The sequence below is a fragment of the Crocuta crocuta genome, unplaced genomic scaffold (genome assembly GCF_008692635.1).
Source record: "Crocuta crocuta isolate KB4526 unplaced genomic scaffold, BGI_CrCroc_1.0 scaffold14, whole genome shotgun sequence".
Taxonomy (NCBI): Eukaryota; Metazoa; Chordata; class Mammalia; order Carnivora; family Hyaenidae; genus Crocuta; species Crocuta crocuta.
The window spans coordinates 3500652-3524725 of record NW_027530209.1 but is presented as its reverse complement, the minus strand read 5'-3'; the positions used below and the strand labels follow the sequence as shown (position 1 = coordinate 3524725).

At 39.6% G+C, this 24074-nt stretch overlaps 1 protein-coding gene, 1 long non-coding RNA gene and 1 pseudogene across 5 annotated transcripts in view; 1 reads left to right on the top strand and 2 right to left on the bottom strand.

Moving 5' to 3' along the window:
* The window catches only part of DYNC1I1 (dynein cytoplasmic 1 intermediate chain 1), a 269847-nt gene that overhangs the window by 16393 nt on the left and 229380 nt on the right, over window positions 1-24074 (top strand). For 2 of the 4 annotated variants that reach the window (XM_077765363.1, XM_077765362.1), the window contains exon 4: window positions 8628-8687. The exons of the other annotated variants lie outside the window; for them this stretch is intronic. In XM_077765363.1, coding sequence (XP_077621489.1) covers window positions 8628-8687 — 60 coding nt within the window. The remainder of the gene's footprint in view (window positions 1-8627; window positions 8688-24074) is intronic. 4 annotated transcript variants of the gene reach the window in all.
* LOC144232524 (uncharacterized) lies at window positions 697-23364 on the bottom strand. Its single transcript, XR_013335430.1, has 5 exons — window positions 23308-23364; window positions 15731-15884; window positions 5539-5833; window positions 4246-4389; window positions 697-955 (listed from the first exon to the last, which is right to left on the bottom strand). It is a non-coding gene; the product is annotated as an uncharacterized LOC144232524 (long non-coding RNA).
* On the bottom strand, window positions 12998-14626 carry LOC144232507 (large ribosomal subunit protein eL8 pseudogene; annotated as a pseudogene).

Below are 24074 nucleotides of genomic sequence, written 5' to 3'. Positions count from 1 at the left end.
GTGAAAGACGTGAGGAAAACGTGTCCTTGTTCTGTCATGGAAAGTCTTACATTTCTTCTTGAAACCAGCTCCGATGGACTTCCTGCATGGCTTTGGGTATGGCCTGTAGTGGCACTTGGTGTTAGGTCTTTGACAGTAGCCAACAGAGGAAAGATTCTCATGCAGTAAATTAAGAAAAATACTTTTTAAAAGACCCCATATAAGTATGTATTTCACTGTCTCAGTCTTCTCTCTGACATCAGAAGAAATACGTAAAGAAATAGCTGAAGCTGGAAAGTAAAATGTCAACTCAGTATTTAAATGCCATCCTTAATTAATTGGCGCCATGTTAATGCCAGTGACAGGTTGAGTGATATGACAGATTTAAAATGCCCTTATTATTCAGTACATTACCTTTGGAAATTGCACTTATAAAAATAGGTATTTGGGAGGTAACACTGACTGGAGGCTTTCTACTTGGCACTATGCTCACACTGGCCCAAACTGTTTTCTTTATCTGATTAGTGATGAGTGATTTGTTTGACAGAGAAGTCATATGGGACAAGTGTGCAGAGACCCTGCGATTCAGTGGAGTTCAGTATCCTGCCCTCGAGCTGCTGCTCGGCCTTAGAAAAGGAAGAATGTGAGAAGTTGAGTTCCAACGCAGTGGCTTCAGGAACTAAATAAAGTTACGGAGTTCATTTGGTAGAGAAGATAGCTGGCCTTCTCTTTATTCTCAGCACAGATCTCAGCTCGGGAAAGATCAACGATGTTACACCAGACATGCCCTGTTTTAGTCTTTCCTTTTTTAGTAAAGAAAGTAAAAACTATTTCCTTGGGAGTCAACTTGCCCTCACTTCTCACACCCAGAGGCAGAAAAGGCAACTAAGAACATCCATTTGTTTCTTCATTGACCTGCTTGTTCACGAAATAGTTAAGAATTCATTATGTGAAAGATACACGGTAAATGTTAGACCTGCAAGGAAGAGAAAGAGAAAGAATGTTATCACTTCTAAGAGCCTGCTTCCAGTAAGTTGACAGATTTAATTTGAAGCCATCTAAGGAAATATTGCTATTTAATTACAGGTCTCAAATATTTGTCATAGAGATGAGCAGTGATGTCATAAGCCATTATTCCCAAACCATCCATAATTAATTTGTAGTATATTCATTTGGGACAAGTGATTTTCTTTCATTACTACCCTACGAAGAGTCTTGACACATATTAGGTATTTGATAAATATTTACTGATGTGTGTGTGTGTGTGTGTGTGTGTGTGTGTGTGTGTGTGTCTATGTGCACATACTTATGCACAGGCTTAGTTCGCAAAATATTGGGTAGGATGAGTGCAGGACGAGAAAAGTGAGGAGGATGGGGGCAAAAGCAGGGTAGTTCAAGGTTGCTGGACAAGTTGCCTGAAGGTGGACTTTGCTGAAGGAGAACCACTGGCAGCAGTTATAGGACTGAGGTAGAAGGCGAGGACTTCGTCACAGAAACAAGGCCAGAAATCCAGGCACTGGACTCAGGGCAGAAAGTCAGAGTGGGGACTAGCAGTGTGTTTGGCTTGATGCTGATACCTTTGGGCTTTGTAACAGTGCTCATTATTTCCTGTAGATCATCCTCAGATGTGGGCTTCAATCTGGGTTTTGGACTGTAGATTAGCAAAGAGAGCTGGGAAATAAGAAGCCCAAGTGTTTCTCTATTTCTGTCCCAGAGAGAGACAAGTTATTTCTGAATGAGGTTATGAGGTTATTGAGGACAAATATATTTAGAGAGCATGGCATTTGAGCTGAGCCCTACAGAATGCATATGCTTTGGACAAGTCAGGTTGAGAGAAAGGACGTTCCAGATGGTGGAAAGCCATACACAAAGGAAAGGGGGGGTGGTGTTAGGGGAGGTAGAATGCATGTTAAGGAGGCAGTATTGAAGGAGCTGAGTCTGGAAAACAAGGATGACCTTTGTGATAGTTGTAATCCCTGCCTCCCATACCTGGTGGCTGTTTATTGAATTCACTTGGGAACTGGTTACAAACACAGGTACCTAAACCACAGGTCTAGGGAGGCCTGGGATGCTGTAATTTTATAAAGCCCTTAACTCTGAGGATTGGTGGGGAAGCATTGGTCTGATATAAAGGCTTGAAGGCCTAAACAAGGGCTGTGGGGTGGAAAAAGAAATAAAAGACAGATGAGACGAGAAAGGTGAAATGGCTCTGGTGTGCATATGAGTATCTCCAAAAGGCATGTGAAAAAGTGGACTCGGAGCTCAATGGTGATGAGGACATTGTGGTTATTTTTTGCAGAGGGTTGATAGACATCTGTGAAATGGCTTAGGGTTAGAGTACAGAGGTGAGGGAAGGAGTAATCCTAATTGGGGAATGCTTGGCTTTATAGGGATGCAAGGAATAAGAGCCCTGCTAAAACTGGCCATGAGATTTGATGATTTGGAGGTTGTCATCATCATCACCATCACTATCACCACCATCTCATCAGCATCACCATCATTTTTGTTATTATTATTGCTTATCATGTTTTGTTTCCATAAGTTGAGTTTTTGGAAGCAAAACAAGTCCAGAACAATTCTGTGTTAATTGTTTTTGCTAAACACTGGCATCCTGCTATTCAAAAGAGCTCTACTGATTTTATTTATTTTTTTAAATGTTTTTAAAATGTATTTCTGAGAGAGAGACAGTGTGAGCAGGGGAGGGTCAGAGAGAGAAGGAGACACAGAATCTGAAACAGCCTCCAGGCTCTAAGCTAGCTGTCAGCATAGAGCCTGATGCAGGCCTTGAACCCACGAACAGTGAGATCATGACCTGAGCCAAAGTCAGACACTTAACCGAGTGAGCCACCCAGGTGCCCCATAAGAACTCTAGTGATTTTAAATGCCACCAGAAGTGTATGCAAGTTGAGTGTCACATGACAAATGACAGAATTCTTAACTACTGCCTTCCAAATAGTTATCAGTCATTAGTCTCTTATAACGAAAGAAAAGGCCAAAGCAAAGACTCTCTTTAAGGAAGAATTTCAAGACTTTCTACTCAGAGGTTTAATAAAGATGGAAAGAAGAATGGAAACCAGCAACTTGCTGTTGGTAAGAGCTGAACAGGGAGAAGGTACACACTCATCAGAGAGCAAGGTATACACAATACAGACTTCACCTGTTCTACTCCTAAATTATACTTTGAACAAATGACCAGGGATGATTGTTGTTTTGTTTTGTTTTTGAACTTTTACTTCTATTTAATAAACTGAAACTGAGCAAATAAAATTGGACCAATGGTGGGAGAATTTTATACGAAGTTACTGATGAATTGCTAGAAAGTTTAAAATATAAAGTTCTGTTAGTCTTTGAACAGGTCACTGCTAATTTGAAGCATTTCGATATTTTGTCTATTTTATTTTAAAAAATATTGAAAAACACATTGTCTCCCGAATTGTAAACTTAATGTTACATGGTAGGCCTTTAGAGATGAGATGCCAGAGGCTACATTCTCTGGCATGTTTAAGGTCAAATAAGTGAATGATTACTTTCCATGGTGTGGGAAGCTTCTGTACCTAGTAGTCTGAAACAAAGTTGGGAAAGGTCTCAAACTGCCAATCTAACTGTGGGACTATAGAGCCGTGACAATGCCCCTTAGTCCAGAGTAGGCAGAGAATTATTGGGGTATTCAGGATCTGTGCAAACATCAGGTTCTCTATGAAAGATCAGAAATCTTCCCTTAAATCCTTCCCTTAGAGTTAATCTAAGAAATAGCCTGCAACTGATGAATGCAGACAAATGCAGCTCTTAAAAGTAAGCAAACAAATAACACCAGGATGGTTTTCCATATAGGAACACAAGACAAAATCTAATAGACGTAGCTAAAGAAACATTTCACCTATCAGAAAGGGTTTGCCTGGGAATCCTAGTAATTAGGGGGAAAAGGGAGACTCTGAGAGCACTGAGTGGGGGTATGTCTTGTTTTACAGAAAGAGGCAGACATGATGGAGGGGCAGGCGGGGCCGGGAAAAGCTGTAGTAGTAAAACATTCAGCTTCATTTTCTCTAGTCCCAAACACACTACTGGTCATCTGGCTTCTCAGGATGCTGGCCTTCAAGGAGAGACGACTTTATCCAGTGTGTGTAATTGCTCTGCCTGGCAGTTAATGTTCTCATGATAAATTGGTAAATTGACATCTAAAATATAACAGCCTTTTATTAGACCTAGTAAACCATCTCAACTGCTTAAGTCCAATAAACTAGGCACTGATGAAAATGAGTCTGTTACCTCCAAATCCTAACCCCGTCCTTACAACACCAGGTCAAATGGAATCTCTGATCTTTTCGGAGGGAGAGTGTTTCCCTGTTCTGGTTTCCAAAGGATAATGAGTACAGTCCAATGCCTGGCAGGCTGGCACCGAGTAAACACTTGCTGAAAGGAAACGATAGCTTTCATTATTATTCATCTTTCTTGTGGCATTTATTTATTTTTTCAGCTAACATTTATTGAAACTTGAAACTGTGCCAGGCCCTAGGCATATAATGACAACTGCTTTCTTTTTTGTGTGTATGTTCATTATATCATTAGGTATAAATATTCATATATTCATACATCTCATTCCTTCACTAAAATGTAAGATTCTTAAGTGCAAGTCTCATGTCTCACACCACTTATGTGGCATATTTTACTCTCTGCCTTATTCTATCAAACTATTTATACATGTTTTATCTCTCTATAAGAGTTGTAGGTTCCTTGAGAATTCTTTTCATCCCCTTTCATAGTATTTTACATATTAGGTCTTTAAGAGATATTTATTGAGTAAAGTAAGTGAGTGCTCTTATCGAAAAAATCTCTTCCTGCACACATTGGTTGGTTCATTCCAAAAATGACTGACAACTGGAACTAATTACTCTAATAAGCAGGGTGGTTTCTATACAACAATATTTTGGGGTAGTTTATGATGTTCACAAATGTTTGTTTACTTACAATTTCACTACTTCTTTCATTTAAAAAATTAAACTACCTGGCAAGATTTCACACTACCCAAGAAGCTGTGGGGAAACCATCATTTTATTTTCAGTGATATATTAACTTGATATGAAGATGATCAGGAAGTAAAGTCTGTGTCAGTTGGTTATAAAAGCTATATCAATTGGAGAAGAGAGAACTGAAAGACAGTCTAATAGTCATCCAATGATTTAAAATATTAGGGGAAAAAAACAGCTTTAAAGGGTCTCGAGGCCAGTGTCTTCATTTTGCTGAGGATAGAGAGCTCTGTCAGGATGCGTAGCAGAGTCACACCCCAAACTCAAATCTCCCACCCAGAGGACCAAGTGTGGCTGTCTCCAGGGTCCTGCCATCCATGGAGAAGTTCTGAAGTTCTGCAAGCTTGCACAGAAGGAATTCAGCAGACGTTCATACACATGTCTAGCCTACTCTTGGAAATACAGACAACCTTTGCCCATTTAATGTAGTGGCTTTAAGTTCTTTTTCAAAGAAAAAGGGCATTCTGTGCACGTCTGACCACCCCACCCCACGGACAATAATGGGAAATATGAGAAGAAAATAAAACTGGCACACCTGATAGCATCCTTGGCTTGACTCCCTATCCCACTGCTCATTCTGACGATGACTATGATTTCTTTTACTGGATGATATGAGTGTGACTGTGGGTGCTGTTGGCTTGTTACATAGACCAGGTTTTGTTGTTCTGCCTGAGTAAAGGCAAACTCCAGACTGCTGACCTGTAGACTTTTTGAGTGGTTCTGATGGAATCATCATTTTTACTTCTTAAGGATACAGTGAGTACAGATGAGCTGTCAGATAAGTAACAGGACAGCCAGACCACCTGGGAGCTGCTGCATTCTTCACCTGCCTGGGAGAAGTGAAAAGGTCAAAAAAGGTCATCCCGTAAGAAACCTTAAGGCAAATTGAGGGCCAAGTAGCTGATCCCACCCCTTAGAGGGGAGTGCTTCTCACAGTCAGCCAGAGCCAGAGGCTGCTGTTGTGTCTATAGCCAAAGAAATACCCCTAAAGACAAAAGGTTTGATCTCCAAAAGATATGTGATTAGCAAATATGAATCACTGTAACAGATTCTGCTACTTCCACCATTTGAAACAGGTGAAGGAATCAGTGTCCAGAACCAGGAAAGGCTGCTTTTCTTGAGCAAAGAAAGAGTCCAGACCAGGGGTTCTCACCCCCGGCTGCACATTAGAATTACCTGGAGAGTTTTCAGGAATACAGATGCTTGGATCTTACCCTGCACATTCTGGTTTAATTGGTCTGAAAGTGGCCTGGGCCTTAGGCCAGATTGAGTTAATCACAGGCTTAGAGGCTGACATATTTTAGGATCAGTGATGCTTTCTGCCTGCTGACTAATGAAAGCAGAAGTCCAGCCCAGTCATTCTCTAAAGGTGGTTCCAGGGTCAGCTATTAGCATTACCTGGGAATTTGTTAGAGTACAACCTCTCAGGCCCCACCCCAGACCTACTGAATCAGAATTGCTGGGGTTGGAGATCAGCATTCTGTATTTTTGTAAGCCCTCCACATGATTCTGATCCTTGTCAGGTTTGAAAACCACTGATCTGGGTCAAGACTTTGGTACCCAAAGTGTGGTCGACAGACTGGTAACATCTATATCTCCTGGAGCCTGTTGGAAATGTCACAGACCTACTAAATCAGAATCTGCATTTTGACAGTATTCCCAGATATGTGTATGCGCACTGAAATTTGAGAAGCATTGGTCTAAGAAACAGTGGCTGATTAGTGTTCTCACTGGATTTTAGTTGTCATGTTTCAGAACGTTCAGGTACGGGGACAAGAGCACAGCCAGAGCTGATAAGGAAAGCTGTGAATTTGTATCTGTTACCTCTGCAGGAAGAGCCTATCAGTAGGATATTGACTCAAAGACATATCTGTGGTAGATACAGTGAATGTAGTAGTAATAAGAATGGCTACTGTTTATCAAATAGTTACATTGAGCTTTATAGGTATAATTGCATGTAATCCCTGTAGAAAACCAGAGGGGGATCATCCATCCACTCGTTCATGCATTCAACTAATATTGTATTATATACGTATGTATGCCAGGCACTTTTCTAGGCACATCTCTATAATCTTGGGATATAGCCCACCCACCCAGCCACCCTTGCCCATTATAAGGCTCAAATCTAGATGAAATAGCAAACAGTAATAGACAAACTGATGCATAATAAAGCCGTAGGTCTTATGAAGAAAGGAAAATGGTATAAGGGGTGGAGATGAAGAGTGACAAGGAAGTGCTACAAGGTAGTGAGAGAAGGAAATCCTCTCTGAGCAGGTGACATTTGAGGGAAGACATGCAGTTCTTAGGGGGTAGAATATCAAAGAGGACGTAGTGAGTGGGAGACAGTGGTTAAACATAAGTTTGGAAGATTGCCTCAGGCCAGGTCAGCCTAAAACTAAATTGCCTTATAAGCCATGGTTAAGTCTTTAGAGACCAGGAAACTGAGCAGGGCTTTTCAAACTTTAAGGGGCCTGCAAATGACCTGGGACATTATTAAACTGTAGTGTGCAGTCGGTGAGTCTGCATTTCCAACAAGCTCCAGAGATGCTGCTGATCCTGGTCTGTGGGCCACACTTAGATTAAGCAAAAGGTGTGGGGTTCAAGAAAGGTTCTTGTGTGCACTCTGTTCATAGAAGAACAGTTTATCCTCTTTTATTTTTTATATGTTTTTTAAAATGTTTGGTTTTAAACCAAAAAGGAGAAGCATGAGCAGGGGAAGGGCAGAGAGAAAGGGAGAGAGAGGATCCCAAACAGGCTCTGTGCACAGTCAGTGCAGAGCCTGATGCTCGGCTGAATCGCAGGAACCCCGAGCTCATGACTTGAGTCGAAATGCGAAAAATAGTTGGATGCGTAACTGACTGAGCCACCTAGGTGCCCCATCCCTTTTCATTTTGTAGGAGAAATAATAAGGAAAACCGAATGCCTTGGTAACTGTTGATACTTTGTACTGTTTCTTGTGAATATTTAAAAGATATAAGATATACCTGGTATCAGAGAGACAAGTGATATCATGCATGATCATCTCAGTATAACACCAAACTACTCTTGAGCCTCAAAATCCAATGCATTATGCTTGCAGTAACTGACTTGAGAAAGCCAGCGGTTGAGCAGTCCTGGAAGTCAGGCTCCCTCTGGCCTGACCTCCCCAGATGTCCCTGCTCTGACCCCGGAGCAGCCTTGCCTTTGGTTCTCTTCACCACGTGGGGGATGCTGCGGATTCCCGGGTGTGGAAGGGCTCTGGGGAGTCCGAGAGACATGAACCGGTTTCCATGCTCAAATCAGTTGGGCTTGAGTAGAAGACAGAACAAACCAAACTGGGGTGGGGGTGGGGTGTAGAGTGGCAGTATTTAGCTCAGGGCTTCTTCCTTTCATGAAAACAAGCATAACTTTCAGCATCAAACAGATGTTCAAAGGACAGGACTATTCCTCACTTTCCCCGGTCACTTGATATTTCTGGGGTCTTCCTTGAACCTGGGGCCAGAGAGGGGTTGGAGAAGTGGGGAGATGTTCTGTGTATGTACTGTAGATGCCACTGCCTTGATGAATGACATGGTTTGGTTTGGTTTGTTTCCCGCCCCTTTTGTTAATTCTCTGTGTTCTCTTTCCTTTGTGCTGCACGATTAGGACCCTGCAGTGGGACACAGACCCCTCAGTGCTCCAGCTGCAGTCAGACTCAGAACTTGGGTATATGTCTGCTCTTTTGTTACTCCTTTCATGATTTCTTTGCTACAGTTGTTTTGAAATGCTGGAGCTCTTGCTTGCTCATGTCCCCCCCCCCCTTTTGTTGAACTTCCAGTTTGAGAAGTTTATTTCCTTCTGTTAGTTTTCCTTATAAAGCTGAGCTTTGAAGAAAGTCTCTCTTTGTGGAAAACACCACAAAAAGGTGGCTTTTGATGTCTTCTTAATTCGTGTTCCTGCAAAACAACACTCCTCCAGAACAAATACACAAACACACACCCACCCTTCTGCTTCAAGGTGGGGTGCACGCTTTCTGAGGGAGGAGATACATTTGATAATACCCTAACCAGCCTTCCCCTTTACTAACAAATTGCCTTAGGTTCTGTCTCAAATTGATATGAAAATGTCCTGTTTTGTTTGTTTCCTTTCCTTTTTACTTTTTTGGGGGACTCACAGTAAATATTTAATATGAATTAAGTTTGAAGATATAAAGATTCTTGTTAAATTAAAAGCACATTCATTGAATTTCTCAATATTAAGAAATCTCAGATATTTGATGGTGAATAATGTCTCCTACATTGTAAAGACCATTTTTTTTCAGATGGAACTGTACTGTCACATGTTAAAAGATAGCTTCGGAATGGAAAACTCATCCTCAAAGAATAAAACACACAAGCATATCCTAGAAACTGAATTTCTTTCTCTTGTGGGACTGGAGTGAGCCATAGTGACGCATGAGATATTGCCAGTGGGGTACTGGGAGCAGCTCGTGCCCAAGCGCAGGAGAGCCAGCCTGTGTGTTTCTCTTCCCAGCTTTGCAGTCAGTGAAATCAGCCACGGTGGAAGTATTTACACGTAAAAAGTGATAAATGTTACAAACCAGGGTTTGCTCCCTTTACCTCAAGCCAGTTAACAAACATGTACCAAATATGCCACTTGATCCCTCCATATGTGAATAGCACATTTTATTACAGTATTTTATGAAATTATCATGTTTTCTTTCTGAATTTAACCCCATAAGTCTCAAGGTGGCATTTGTTTACTCGCTTATTTATTTATAATTTATTTTGAATTCCTGAGATTCCTGGACATGGATCTATGGGTCTCTAACCATGTCAGTGCCTGCTGTAGGTGTCCAGGGAGGTTGAAGGACTGTCTGGGTGTTAGATTAAATGCCATCTGCCTGTGTCCCTTTATATATGCAAGAGTTCTCAGAAAACCCACAGCCCTGCCAAACCAAGGAAATATCGCAACATTTCAAGTAACTGACTGAAAACACTTTTTCAACATTACTAAATTTTGGGCTATTTAGTTTTGTAGTGTATTGTATGTCACATTTCAATTTTTATTACTTGAATGACCAAGAAATGTGGCTTAAATCAAGCACAGAAACATGAAGATATAGCCATGTTACAACTGAGGGGAATTTCAGAGTGCAATCCTTCAATATTTCATTGTGTTTTAAGAAAAAATAGAGGTTGGAACTAGCACACACTCTACCCGATGCACTTAAATTAACAGATTTTTAGACAGATTGTGGCATTGCTAAATTACACTTGCTGATGTGGAACAGTTGGGACTTTTCCCATTTGTATGTGTTTTCTAAGCTAAAACTCAGTTGACTATGCAGATTAAAACTTGTGACTTATTCTGGGGAGATGGCATATCTGTGACTCCCACCTTGCCTGTCACATTTTACTTCAGAGCAGACCCAGTGAGTCAGAGAAAGATGAGAAATGAGATTTTCTGTTCGCTGAGTGATTGGTCATAGAGAGTTTGTAAGGGGCACTGAGAGACTATTGGAGAGAGGAGATGATTTTAGCTAGGTTACAATTTCAGATGCTGATTAGTGAAAATTTCCCTTTTCTGACAGTCGGTGTAGGGCAGTCTTTCTCTTATACAGTTTTATGAAATGTACCTCAGGCAACAAGACTTTTCTGGAGATTTTATCTCCTCTTCTTGATGCTTGGCATGGGGTTGACCATAGCCCATAGCTTGCCCTGTCCCTTGGTTGTTTTTTTTTAAATTGAAGTATAGTTGACATACACTTGATTTTTTACAACAACTTTATTGAAGTATAATTGACAAAAGAAATGCACACATTCATTCAGATTGGTAAGTTTTAACATGTGTATACATTTTATGAAATCTTCACCACAACAAAGATAATAAACAGATTCATCATCCCCCAGTTTCCTCACAGCCCTTGGCAACTCTCACCCTGCTTCCTCTTACCCCTCAAGACAATTGATCTGCTTTCTGTCACTATACATTAATTTATATTTCCTAGAATATTATATAAATGAAACCATGCGATAGGTACTCTTTTGACTGACTTCTTTCATGCAGAATAACTGTTTTGACATTGATTCATGTGAGGTGTTCATCAACATTGGCAAATTTATTGGCCTAAAGTTGTGTATGTATTCTCTTATTATTTTTTAAACATCTACAGAATCTGTAGGTACAGTCACCTCTCTCATTCTTCATATCGGCAGACTTTGTCTTATGTCTTTGTCTTCTGGTAAGTATGGCTAGAGGTTTATCAACTTTATTGATATTCTTAAAGAACCAGAATTTGGTTTCATTGGTTTTCTCTATTTTTCTGTTTTCTGTTTCATCAATTTCTACTCTGATATTAATGATTTCTTTCACCTACTTTGTGTTTAATATGCTTTTCCTCTTCTAGTTTCTTAAAGTGGAATCAGAGGTCATTGACTTGAGACCTTTCTTCACTTTTTTTCTTAGTTTAGTTTTTAATGTTTATTTATTTTGAGAGAGAGAAAGAGTGTGAATGGGGGAGGGATAGAAGAAGAGGGAGAGAGAATCCCAAGCCCTGGTGCAGGCTCAATCTCAGAACTGTGAGATCATGACTTGAACTGAAATCAAGAGTTGGGTGCTTAGCCGAATGAACCACTCAGGCGCCCCGAGACCTTTCTTTGTTTCTAACATAGGTATGTAGTGCTATAAAATTCCCCTTAACTGCTGCTTCGTGGTATCTTGCAAATTTTGATATATTCCTATCATTTTCATTTAATTCAAAATACTTTCCAGTTTCCCCTTTTTATTCCATCTTTAGCTAATGAGCTATTTGGACGTGTGTTATTTAGTTTCCACATATTTGGGGTTTTTCCAGAGATCTTTCCGTTATTGATTTCTAATTAAATCATTTTGTGGTTAGAGAACATATTTTCTATTTTTGTGTCCTTTTAATTTGTTCAGACTTACTTTATGGTCCATAGTATGATCTGTTTTAGTAAATGCCCTATGTGCCCTTGAAAAGGTTGTGTTGTGTTGTTGTTGGGTAAATGTTCTATAAATATCAGTTAGGTCAAGTTGGTTGATTATGTTGTTTCAGTCTTCCATATCTTTTGCTAATATTCTGTCTGTTGACTCTATCAATTATTGCTAGAGGGGTGAGATTTTCAACTACAATTTTGAGTTTTTCTATTTCTTGCAATTCTGTCAGATTGTGCTTCATGTATTTTGAAATTTTGTATTAGGTGCATAAATGTTTAGGATTCTTATGTCTCTCTTGATAAATTGATCTCTTTATCATTATGAAATGAACTTCTTTGTCTGGTAATATATTTTGCTCTGAAATCTCCTTTGTGTGACATTAATATTAAATATAAATATAAATGTATATTTAATTAATTTAATTAATATTAAATATAAATGTAAAACCACTCTAGCTTTCTTTTGATTAGTGTTAGCATGGTATATCTTTTTTCACTCTTTAACTTTTAGTTTCATTTGTTTCTTTACATTAAAAGTACATTTCTTATAGGCAACATGTAATTGGGCATTGTATCTTTATTCTGATAATCTCTGTCTTTTAATTGGGATATTTGCACTATTTGCATTTAATGTGATTATTGATATGGTTGGGCTTACATCTATAATCCTGATATTTGTTCTCTATTTGTTCTATGCATTAAAAGGCAAAAGATTTATGCGAACTGAAGAGAAACCAGAGTATTGTCCTATGTATTCTTCTTTCCTTTTATTATTATTTTTGGTGCTTCCTTTTGTATTATTGAATTTTTTGTTATTCTATTTTAACTTTTTCTTGACTTATTAGCTGCATCTCTTTGCTTTATTATTTTAGTGGTTGCTTTAGTGCTTATCTTTAACTTATCACAATCTACCTTCCAATGATATTATTCCACTTTCTGTATAGCATAAGAACCTTAATACATTTATATTTAACTTCTTGACTTTTGTGGTATTGCTGTCATACATTTTATTTTTATGTTACAAAGAATACACTGCATTATTTTTGTTTTTATGTAACTAGCCAATTATCACTGAGATTAAAATAATATGATATTTTCCATCTTGGCGATGTGAACCACTGACTTTGGGCCCAGGATATTGCCTCCTCAGTGATGGTAGATCTCATTGTATCTGTCATTGTAAATGGTTCTGATGGCTTTCACCAGCTTAGCCAGAGCTCCTTTGTCTTCTGAGTTAACCTGTGTGAAGGCGACAGTGGTGCAGGTCTTCCTGTGGACCAGACATCCCAGCCTGGCCTTCCCCTTGATGAAGCAGTAGGGAACCCCCATCTTATGACCCAGGGCAGGCAGGAGGACAGTTAGCTCAATAGGATCCACATCATGTGCCGTCACTACCAGCTGAGCTTTCTTGCTTTCCCCCAAGGTCATGATGGTGTTAACCCCAGCTCAAAGTACAGGCGGCCTCTTAGTGGGAACATCCCCTTTGCCGGCGGCTCTCTTCTCAGCCCAGGCCAGCAATCCCTGCTTCATCTCTTGCTTGGTCTCTGGTCTGTATTTGTGGGCCAGCTTAAGCAGTTGAGTAGCTGTTTGGCGATCCAGGGCCTGGGTGAACTGGTTAATCACAGGAGGCACTTTTAGATGTTTATAGAGAATAAGCCTTTGCTGCTGTGGCAGGATGTAGTGGGACCATTTTGACAAAGTGCATGAGGCCCCTTTTGGGCTGGATGTCCTGTCCGATGACAAAATTCTTGGGCCTTTTCTCAAACAGGGGTTGACTACCTTCTTGGCTTCCCACTTCTTCATAACAACAGGGGCTGGGGCCACCTTCTTCCCCTTGGCCTTCTTTCCTTTTGGCGTCTTCGAGAGCTGGAGGAGGGAGAAAGACTCTCTGTGTTTTATTTTGGATAATTTCCATTGTTTGTATGTGTGTATGTTCACTAATCTTTTATTTTGCAATTCCTAGTATTCCAAAAAAAAGCCTACTCAGTGACTTGTTAATTTCATACATCATAATTTTCCTCTCTAGAAGTTCACTTTGGGTCTTTCAAAGAAATAGTGTGGGGTTCCTCAGGGTCTTAGTTGGTTTACCTTCCAACTCTTGACTTGAGCTCCGGTCATGATCTCGTGGTTCATGGGTTCAAGCCCCGGCTTGGACCCTGTGCTGGCTGTCTCTCTCAAAATAAATACACAAACTTAAAAGGAGAAATCTTATATGTTTCTACTTAACTTTCTGAACACTTGAAGTACAGTTTTAATCTGCTTTAGTTCTAGGTTACTTGCAAGTGATGGACATATCTTTTCACTATAGTCATCTTTTTCCTGTTTCTTTGTAGGTCTGCTAATTTTTGTTTGATGGCAGATATTGTGAATATTAGTTTGTTAGGTATTGTCTATATTTGACTTTCTAGAAATCTTCTTGAGATTTGTTCTGAGATACAGTTAATTCACTTGGAAATAATTTGATCCTTTCAAGTCCTTCTTTTAAGATTTCTTAGTTGGGACTGATACAGTGCTCAGCCTGGGGGTAAGTAATTCCTGCATTGTACACAATGACCCATAAATCTTGAGGTTTTCTAGCCTAGTCGGTGGGTACAGGCACGGACCGTGTGAGTGCCCAGAACTGTTACCTTTATTTTTTCAGGTAGTTCTTTCCTTGGCCTCAGATGATTTCCTCACATACTTGCACTGAATCAGTACCAAGAGCATTCTCGGGAGCAACCCTTTGAAGATCTTTTGAGTTTTCTCTTGTTGTAGTATTCTTTTCTATTATTTTGTCCTGTGAATTCTAACTGTCTTGGTATCCCTAGACTTTCACTTGTCTCCTTAACTTAGGGGGTCTGCTAGATTTCATCTGAATTTCTTCCCTGCACCTTGGCCTGAGAACTCTCTCAAGGCAGTAAGCTGGGGCAATTATTGGACTCATCTTTTGATGAGGGTGGTAGGTGTTTGAGAAAATCTAGCCAGGCAGTTTTAGAGGACTTTTCACATTTAAAACCATTTCCATTTGACTAACAGAACAGTAATAACCTCATTAGCCTTTGATGAAGTATCCCTCTTTTTATTTGTTCTTTAAGTTTTATCAGATGTTCTTACATTATGTTTAAATCCCTGGTTTGAATTCATTTTTAAGGTTTCCCACATAATAAGGTCTAGTATTTTCTTGAAAAAAGTGTGGGTTCTATTCTTGAGCTAATGAACAGTCTCTGCCTTTTTTATTGTTGTTGCAGTTGTTTATTTATTTTGAGAGAGAGCACATGAGGAAGGGAAGGGCAGAAAGAGAGAGCGTCCTGAGCAGGCTACACACTGTCAGTGCAGAGCCTCATGTGGGGCTCAAACACATGAACTGTGAGATCATGACCTAAGCCTAAACCAAGAGTTAGACACTTAAGCAACTGACCCACTCATGTGCCCCAATCTCTGCCTTTTAAATAAAATATTTTATCTATTTATGAGACAGAGAGAGAGAGAGAGAGAGAGAGACAGACAGAGACAAAGAGAGAGAGCATGAGTCAGGGAGGGGCAGAGAAAGAAGGGGACAGAGGATCTGAAGCAGGCTCCGAGCTGATAGCAATGAGCCTGATGTGGGGCTCAAACTCAAGAACTGTCAATCTCTGCCTTTTTAATAACACCTAATACACACTCTGCAAAATTGAAATACAGAACAGCAGCTTATAAAGTGTGTGTATCAAAAGATAATATTAAAATATATTCCAGAGTCTGTAAATAAAATTTGACCCATGAAAAACTTTAATAAACTGGTTTTAACAGATTCAATTAAGAGTCACGAGAGAGAGGAAGCACTTTACTTACCTCTTATGATACTCATTTATCCAGCCATCAAACATTTCTTGAAATGCTACTCGCTATCTGCCAGTCTTTATTTTCTGTTCTCAAGAACGTTGGTAAGCCGGTAAAGGATGTTTTCTGTTCCACACTAGCAGCAGGATTTTCATAAAACTTTATTCTTTTTAAATTTCCATTTCAGAAAAATGAATATGACCAGTTAGCAAGGATGTATGCTTATATTTTGGTACTAAGTGACTTAAAGAATTGTTTAAATTTATAGCTTTATGTTGCAACTTCTGCAGAAAGTTGTTCATGGATATAAAGTCAGCACAAGACCATTTCTATCAAATTTTTATATTATTATTGTTTTTTATGTAATACTGGAAAGAACACACTTCTGTACCACCTGTCCTTGTAATTCTGAACTTTCAAGTGTAAGGTGGACACTTGACAGCAGAACTTCCACTGACATTGCCAGACTGTATTGTAACCGTGACTATTTTCACTTCTCTCTCATCCCGGAAATTTACAAGATTTACTAGTGTTATGAAATTCAAGGCAAACCCTTTGGCTGTGCCTGTTGACTGAGCCAGACTTGACATTTGCTTCTGTTCAGCAAAAATACTTTAGCTGCCAAACTAATATCTCTGCACAGTAAGAAGTAAATATCATGGAAATGAAATAAATACCTCCTCAAATGATTTTTAAAATGTGAACATAGAAAATGGAAACTCGTCACTTTTGGGGTGATCAGAAAAGGTCAGCCATCAAGTTGCTTCCCAGTTCTTGGAGGAAAACATCCACTTAGAACATAGGTGATAAAGGGGGTGAGTGTGGTGAGGGGCTGCCTGCCAGGCTCGCTTCCATTGTGTGGTGGCCCATCATCACCTTTCCTCCATGAGGTGTCCCATTCCCAATCTGAGGAATCGGCTCTTGAGGTGTCACACCTTGACACCTAATTATACTATGGTACAGTGTTTGGGAAACAAATTACCCTTTGTCATTTCATATTACATGAGTTTCTGTGCCCTTGGCTGCCTGTGTTCTCTCTTTCTACGGATGCAGCATTTTCTCATCTGACTCTCATTGGGTGGCTCCCAAGGCCATATTGTCTGCTTTTCTGAGCTTTGGTCTTATATCTCATACAATGGGAGAACCCTTCACCACAAACTCACCCATGAGGTACTCATTATTTTACCCCAAAGCATATCTTTCTGTGGGTTCCTCTATGTCTTCCAGTTACACCACTCACTTTTCTTTTCATAAGGCATGAGGCCTTGAAATAATCACCAATCTGTTCCTTTTCCTTCACCCTCCATAACAGGTAAACAACTTAAGGCCTACCTTCAATTATTTTCTAGAGTCACCAAAGCACAGTGTATCCTTTCTGTTCCCAGTGCCATAACCACTGAGTGCTTTCTTATCACCTTGGACCAAGTCTCCACATTTGTTAGGTCATTGGTCACAAATCCAATAACCATGTCTCTGGCTGCCTCTTTTGAATTAATGCTTTGCCTGGATTCTCTGTTTGGTTACTGAACCCACCCACTCTCTGCCTGTGGATCCTTTTACAGTTCCTCCCACACTCAGCTTGTAAGGTCCTGCACACAGCCTCTAGTTACTCACTTGTCAAAGAGAGATTTGACACCATTCATTACATGGTTGCTATACTAACACATTTGAAATGTTTCTTTGCAGTGGTCAATTTCTTAGACAGTAACTTTCAGTAATTTCTCATTATCTACAGCATAAAGTTCAAGCTCTCTAGCCCAAGGTTTTAAGCCCTCTAAGAATGTGCTCACAGCATACCTCTCTAGACTTAATCTTCCATTGCTCTTTAGCTTACAACTTGTTTCCTGAAAACCTGATCTGTCAGGTATACAATATGAATTCAGTCTCTGGATCTTTTTGCACAAGACCGACTCCCTATGTCACTCGTCATTCCTTCCTACCTAACTGAGTAGACTCACCCATCTCATCTTTCAAGACTCACATCAGGCCGTCAGTCTCAGTGAAACTTTATTTATTGAAGCACATAGTAATCTGTCTCTTATACTTTTCTGTCTCACTTATTGTGTGGATCACTTATGTTGGCTCTTATTATTTGCTACCTTTCATTCCTATTTGCCTTTTGATGTATATGTTTGATCTCTTTATTCTGCTCATAATGTTAGGATCAGTCATAGTATCATGCTTCAAAAATTGTGGCTGCTGATAATGATGTTGGCTAAAGTAATTCCTTTGCCGGTTGTCAGAGACACGGTACATACCCACATAAGATGTTTGAACAGGAAAGAAAATGGAACCATTCCCATTCTTGCTGTCTTAGGAAATCTTTGAGAAACCTCAAGGAATTTTAGAAGGAGCACTAGAAACATTCTTTGGCAGCACCATTAATGCATCATGGGATGAAATACTCACATGCAAATATGCAGGAATAAAACCCAGCAGGATTGAATCTGTGTCCAACGAAGACATTCTTTTATTCCTTAGCCTTGACCTACTTTGGCATCTGTCTAAATAACTCCTTGTCTCTGAGAATATTGTTTTGGGTTTTATCTGCATGAGTTCCAAGTCTCTTCCCTGCTCCAGAGACTTCCCATTATTGCAGTGACCCTTTTTGGTTCCCTGGCTTCTGAGGCCTCATACTGGTTTTTGACCTAAGCTCCTGATGGCTACATTATCTATCTCACTCCTGTCCTGCCACTACATCTAACTGATACATCAACCAGTATTATGATTCCCAGGCGTTGAACACTCTAAGACTGCTATGCCCAGATCACTATTGATAGTCTTTTGTGATTCACAATTTTTAAACTTTGTAGAGTTTCTTAGATGCCTGAAATATATTTTTGTTCTGGCTTTTCTGTGTCTTCCTACAGATGTGTGCATTGTGACATTAAAAAAATCCAATCTAATATCAGGCTCAGCTTTTCGTGCAGCTTTACTTCCCAATGCTGATGATGAATTACAAAATGAATCATGCTCTGATATAAACATATCTTTAAGAATTAGCTAATGGCATCTGTGAAATTCTGAGATGAGAGCCATCTTGCTTAAAGCTTTAGCTGTCTGAAGCCAGTTTTCTGATATTGTTGGCTTCCTTTATGAATCCAGTAGAGATAGTACAGCATTATTTATGCAATTTTCTTAACTGATCCTTAATATGAAATGCCGGAGCATCAAGTTTGCTGTATAGATTCACTGTGGTTTGAAATTAGAGAGACTATGAGTTGTATCTTGTGTAACTGGTTCAGGAAGAATTTGATGATGCTCATAGCAGTGATGGAAGCATGTTCGGGTACTCTGAGAGCTTTCATGAGAGTAAAGCTTTTGGTCTCTTTTGGAAGCTTTTGGTCCCTTTCTGGAATCCATCCTTCTACAGTCAGATTTGGCTACTGCTTGGGCAGGTGGGTATCTGTGAGGACTAATATTCATGACAGAGGCTTTCCCTGACCTCCTGTTCAGTCTTGCTACTGAATATTAAGAAAAATTAAGCATAGGCAGCTGGATATCCACATGCAAAAGAATGAAGTGAGACCCATACTTTACATCTATAAAGTTGACTCAAAATAGGCCAAAAATCTAAATGTAAGAGCTAAAACTGTCAAAGACTTTTAGGAGAAAAGTGGTATAACTCTTTATGGCCTTAGACTGGGCAATGATTTCTTATATAACATCAAAAGTACAAACAACTAATGAAAAAAATAGATAAATTTGACTTCATTCAAAGTGAAAACTTTTATACTTTAATTTTTTTAAATATTTATTTATTGTTGAGAGACAGAGCACAAGCAGCGGAGGGGCAGAGAGAAAGAGACACAGAACCTGAAGCAGGCTCCAGGCTCTGAGCTGTCAGCACAAAGCCTGACGTGGGGCTCAAACCCACAAACCATGAAATCATGACTTGAGCTGAAGTAGGACGCTTAACCAGCTGAGCCACCCAGACCCCCCCCCCCCAAATTTTTGTACTTTGAAAGACATCACCAAGAAAGTGAAAGGCAACCCAAAGAATGGGAGAAAACATTTGTGAATCATATATCTGATAACAATCTAATATCCAGAATATATAAGCAGTCTCTTATAACTCAACAATAAAAAGACAAATAACCCAGTTTTAAAGTGGGCAAAGAATTTGAATAGGCATTTTTCCAAAGAAGGTGTGCAAATGTGAGTAAGCACATGAAAAGATGCTTAACACCATTAGCCATCAGTAAAATGCAAGTTAGAATCACATTGGGATACCACTTCTTACTCACTATAATAAAAAGTTAATAATAAAAGTAGACAACAATGTGCAGAAATTGGAATCCTTGTACACTGCTAGTGATTATATAAAGTGCTGAAGCTACTTTGGAAAACAGTCTGGTAGTTCCTCAAAAGGTGTGATGTAGAATTGCCATATTGACCCTACAATTTCTCTGCTAGGTATACACCAATTCTGAGAGAACTTGATTCAGTTTCAAGAGAACTAAAGCCATATGTCCACATAAAAACTTATACACATCTTTTATAATATTTTTATAATAATATATATTTTATAACATAATATTTTTATAATAGCCTAAAATGGAAACAACACAAATGCCTATCAACTTTTGAATGAATTAAACATAATATGGTATATCCATACAATGGAATATTATTCACCAAGAAAAAGGAATGATATACTGATATATGTTATAACATAGATAAATCTTAAAACATTTCTGTGTGAAAGAAGTGAGACATAAAAGGCCACATATTACATTATTCCAATTATACGAAAGTAGATAGTCGATTAGTGGTTACCCAGGGCTGGGGACAGGGATCATGAGAAATGACTGTCAGTGGGCACAGAATTTCTTTGGGGGGTAAGAAAACATTGTACACTTAGATGGTGGTGATGGTTACACATCTTGGGGAATATATTAAAGCCACTAAATTGTACACTTTAAAGAGGGGATTTTATAGTATGCAAATATTATTTCAATAAAAGAATTAAGGCACCTTTCATCTTACATATCTGATCAAAGGGCTCTGCTCCCGCTTGCCATCCATAACCATCTCGCCAGATCCTTGCCCTGTCAAAATTATTTTCCCATTTATATTCTTCACCTTTATTCTTTAAAAAATTTTTCTAACGTTTACTTATTTTTGAGAGAGAGAGAGAGACAGAGAGAGAGGGAGAGAGAGAGAGACAGAGCATGAGTCAGGGAGGGGCAGAGAGAGAGGGAAACACAGAATCCAGAGCAGGCTCCAGGCTCCAGCCTGTCAGCACAGAGCCCAATACAGGGCTCGAACTCACGAACCGTGAGATCAAGGATGACCTGATGCTGAACTGACTGAACCACTCAGGCTCCCCACCTTTATTTTTAAAGGCAATAGATAGAGATCTCTTTGACATCTAGTGGCTTTAGAAGCTGAAGTTCTGATGCTCATGGTTTTGAAAAGAATGGAAATCTTTTCAAACCATAGGTGCAAGACCAGGGTATCCCGTTTTGGTAGATAACTCTTTGCTTTGCAAGTATTTTTTCTCTTTATTATTAAAGAATGTTTAATGTATTAATCACTAAAAAAATATCAGTGAAGTTTTTCTTCAACTTTCATCCACTTTTGAGATGGGAGCCACGTAGTATATATTTATTAGAATTTCAGTGGCAATGCACATGTTTCTCATACTGTTAATGATAAGACAGAATCCTTCTGTTTGGAGATATAACCCTTATTTTCTTCAACTTTGGTAGACATCATACACAATGCTTAGGTCACACTTGAGGTTTTCCTCTTTCTTGAATAATGAAACTTTGTAAGCAGCTTAGCAAAGCCATGCTCACCTTAACTGTGGTTGGATAGATATCAGTTGAACCCAAATCAGAAAAGGGAATGGGGATCTGTCTCCGCTCGCTCAAGGGAGTAGTTTTCTTCTTGTGATTCAGAATGTCCCAGCAAGGACAAATGGAGAGAACTGGGGTAGATCAGACTGTGCTTGTGGTGGACTGGAAACGTTTACATCCCCAGCACCAGCAAGTGACCTTCGCAGACTTCAGATAGCTTCGCTTTTTATTCTTTATCAAAACCTGACCTTTCTTTTCAGAAGAAACATTGCAACTTTACTCAGCCAGCTTGTTCAGCCAGGTTGACAGGACTGGTTGGAGAGGAGTCTTCCAGCACTTTTAGTGGGGAGCCCCACCCCAGCCCTGGGGAGATATGGGCCCTATGTCACTCTAGGACCATGCCAGGGTAGCTTGTGAGGGACTGGGGCTCATTGCCCAATTTCTCTGGCATCCCCTGCCTGACGTTTTAGTTTTTAATCTAGGAAAGACTTACACTGGTCTCTTTACCTGCCTCTTGCCTCTCATTCATCTTTGTTCATCTTCGTGCCTGGCCCGTCTCATAGAGCTTTATAAGCTTGGTCCAGGGACATCCTCCCATCTCAGTGGGACTAAGGCCTCATCCTCTAGGAATTGGCTACAGTCAGGAGCCCCAGATGAATCTGGTTAAGTTATTTCTAACTCACTGGCACTCAGGCTTTAGTGGGCATTGGCATCACTGGGCCCTGCCTGCAGAGTTTCTGGTTCAGTAGTTTTCAGGTGGGGCCTGTGAATTTGCCTTCTTACCTGTTCTCAAACGGTACTGTGGCTGCTGGTCAAGGACCCTATTTTGGGAGCCCATGCTCTAGGACTTCTTCTGTTTGGGTTCTCTCTGTATTTATTAAACGTGGTCAAGTGAATCCAAATATACGAGGCCTTATTGTACTTAAATGACATTGAATTGCTCTCTTATGATTATTTACAACATGATACACATTTAATTCAGTGTATTTAAAATTCTATCAAAGCTCTTATTTTAGAATAAATTACCAAGGTGTAAATACACAGTATAATTTAATAATAATGCCACGTCCACCTGGCATTTGACAATTAAAATCTCAACTTACATTTCTGTAAGATGCCTTCTGCCCTTCTCCCTTTCTAGTCTTCTCTTCTTCCCTCCTTTCCTTCCTCAAACATTTATTTAGTGCCTCTTCTGCCCCTGACACTGAACTGAGGGCCAAGCTACAGAGATGAATCAGTAAGGGATAAAGAAGCAAGCGTGCAGTCATGTCAGACATGAAAAGAGGTGACTACAGTGGCCTGTACTGGGGTGATGGCGGAAGTCTTTTTGTACGTAGGTGAGAGTATGAGCTTTGCAGGAGGGATAGTGGGATGGCAGCTAAGCGATCCCAGAGCCAGAACTGAAGAGCCAGCATGGAATTTGTAGCCTAATTAGAAAGAAAAGGAATTATAGTAACATTAGTGCTACACTGGTTTTTTTTCCTCTATTGCTAAGCAGTTTAATTTGTATCCTTTTATAAAAGAAATATGAACTGCTACGGCTTGCATAAAAATATATGATGCTCAAAGTTCATACTTAAATAACTACTGTGTACTTCATCTCTTAAACATTTTATAATAATTTTGTCAACTGATAAAATTGTAGAAATAGTTTTCTACAAAAAGGGAAGTTGAAGAAGGCCTCAATCACAGAGTTATATAAATAGATGGATTCTAGATCCACGGACATGCAGGCCCTAGGACTGGCGTAGGAAATACTCAGAATGGAGGACTCGGAGAACATACCTGAGAGGAAGGTCTTTGCTATGGAAGGGTGCCACCTACTGGCCAGCCTGTCTCACCAGCCAGGGCTGAGAACCACTGTATGCTTCTCACCTTGCAAACGGGATCCTTCTATTATGACCTAATAATTTAGGCCTGGCTGTGTCTCAGGAATACTTTCTCATACTTATAAAATGATCACATGTGCTTGACCCTCTACTATATTAGGTTGTAGGAGTGTGCCTCCATGAGGCGATGCTCATAGGCATTAGGAAAAAAAAAATCGAAGGACAAGGTCAACAGAGAACAGTTTCTAAGAACATGGCCCTTGAACTTGCTGTTTGACAGAGCCAAGGCCTGCATCTGTCACTTACTACCTTTGTGATTTTGAGCAAATGACTTACTATCGCTGAGCCTTAATTTTCTCAAGTGTAAAATTGGAATAGGATGTAAAATTGTAATGAGAATATAATAAAATAATGTATAAAAAGTATTTATATGCATTATAAATACACAGTTACTAAAGCCACAGCAGAATACCCACAAAGAGTAAAAACATTTGCTATAAATGCAGCTTAATCAATGTGGAGACTGCATGGAAAGATACAGTAATATATCCATTACCCTGTAAGTAGTGTTATACAAAGTTGCTTTAACATTATAAATCATTTAAGACAAAATTACCCTCAAGGGAAATAGACCACAAGTTTACTAATGTATCAACCATTGAGCACATTAAGAGAATCACTTGATCACAACTTAGCTTTTATTTATTCTTGATGGCATGGTGT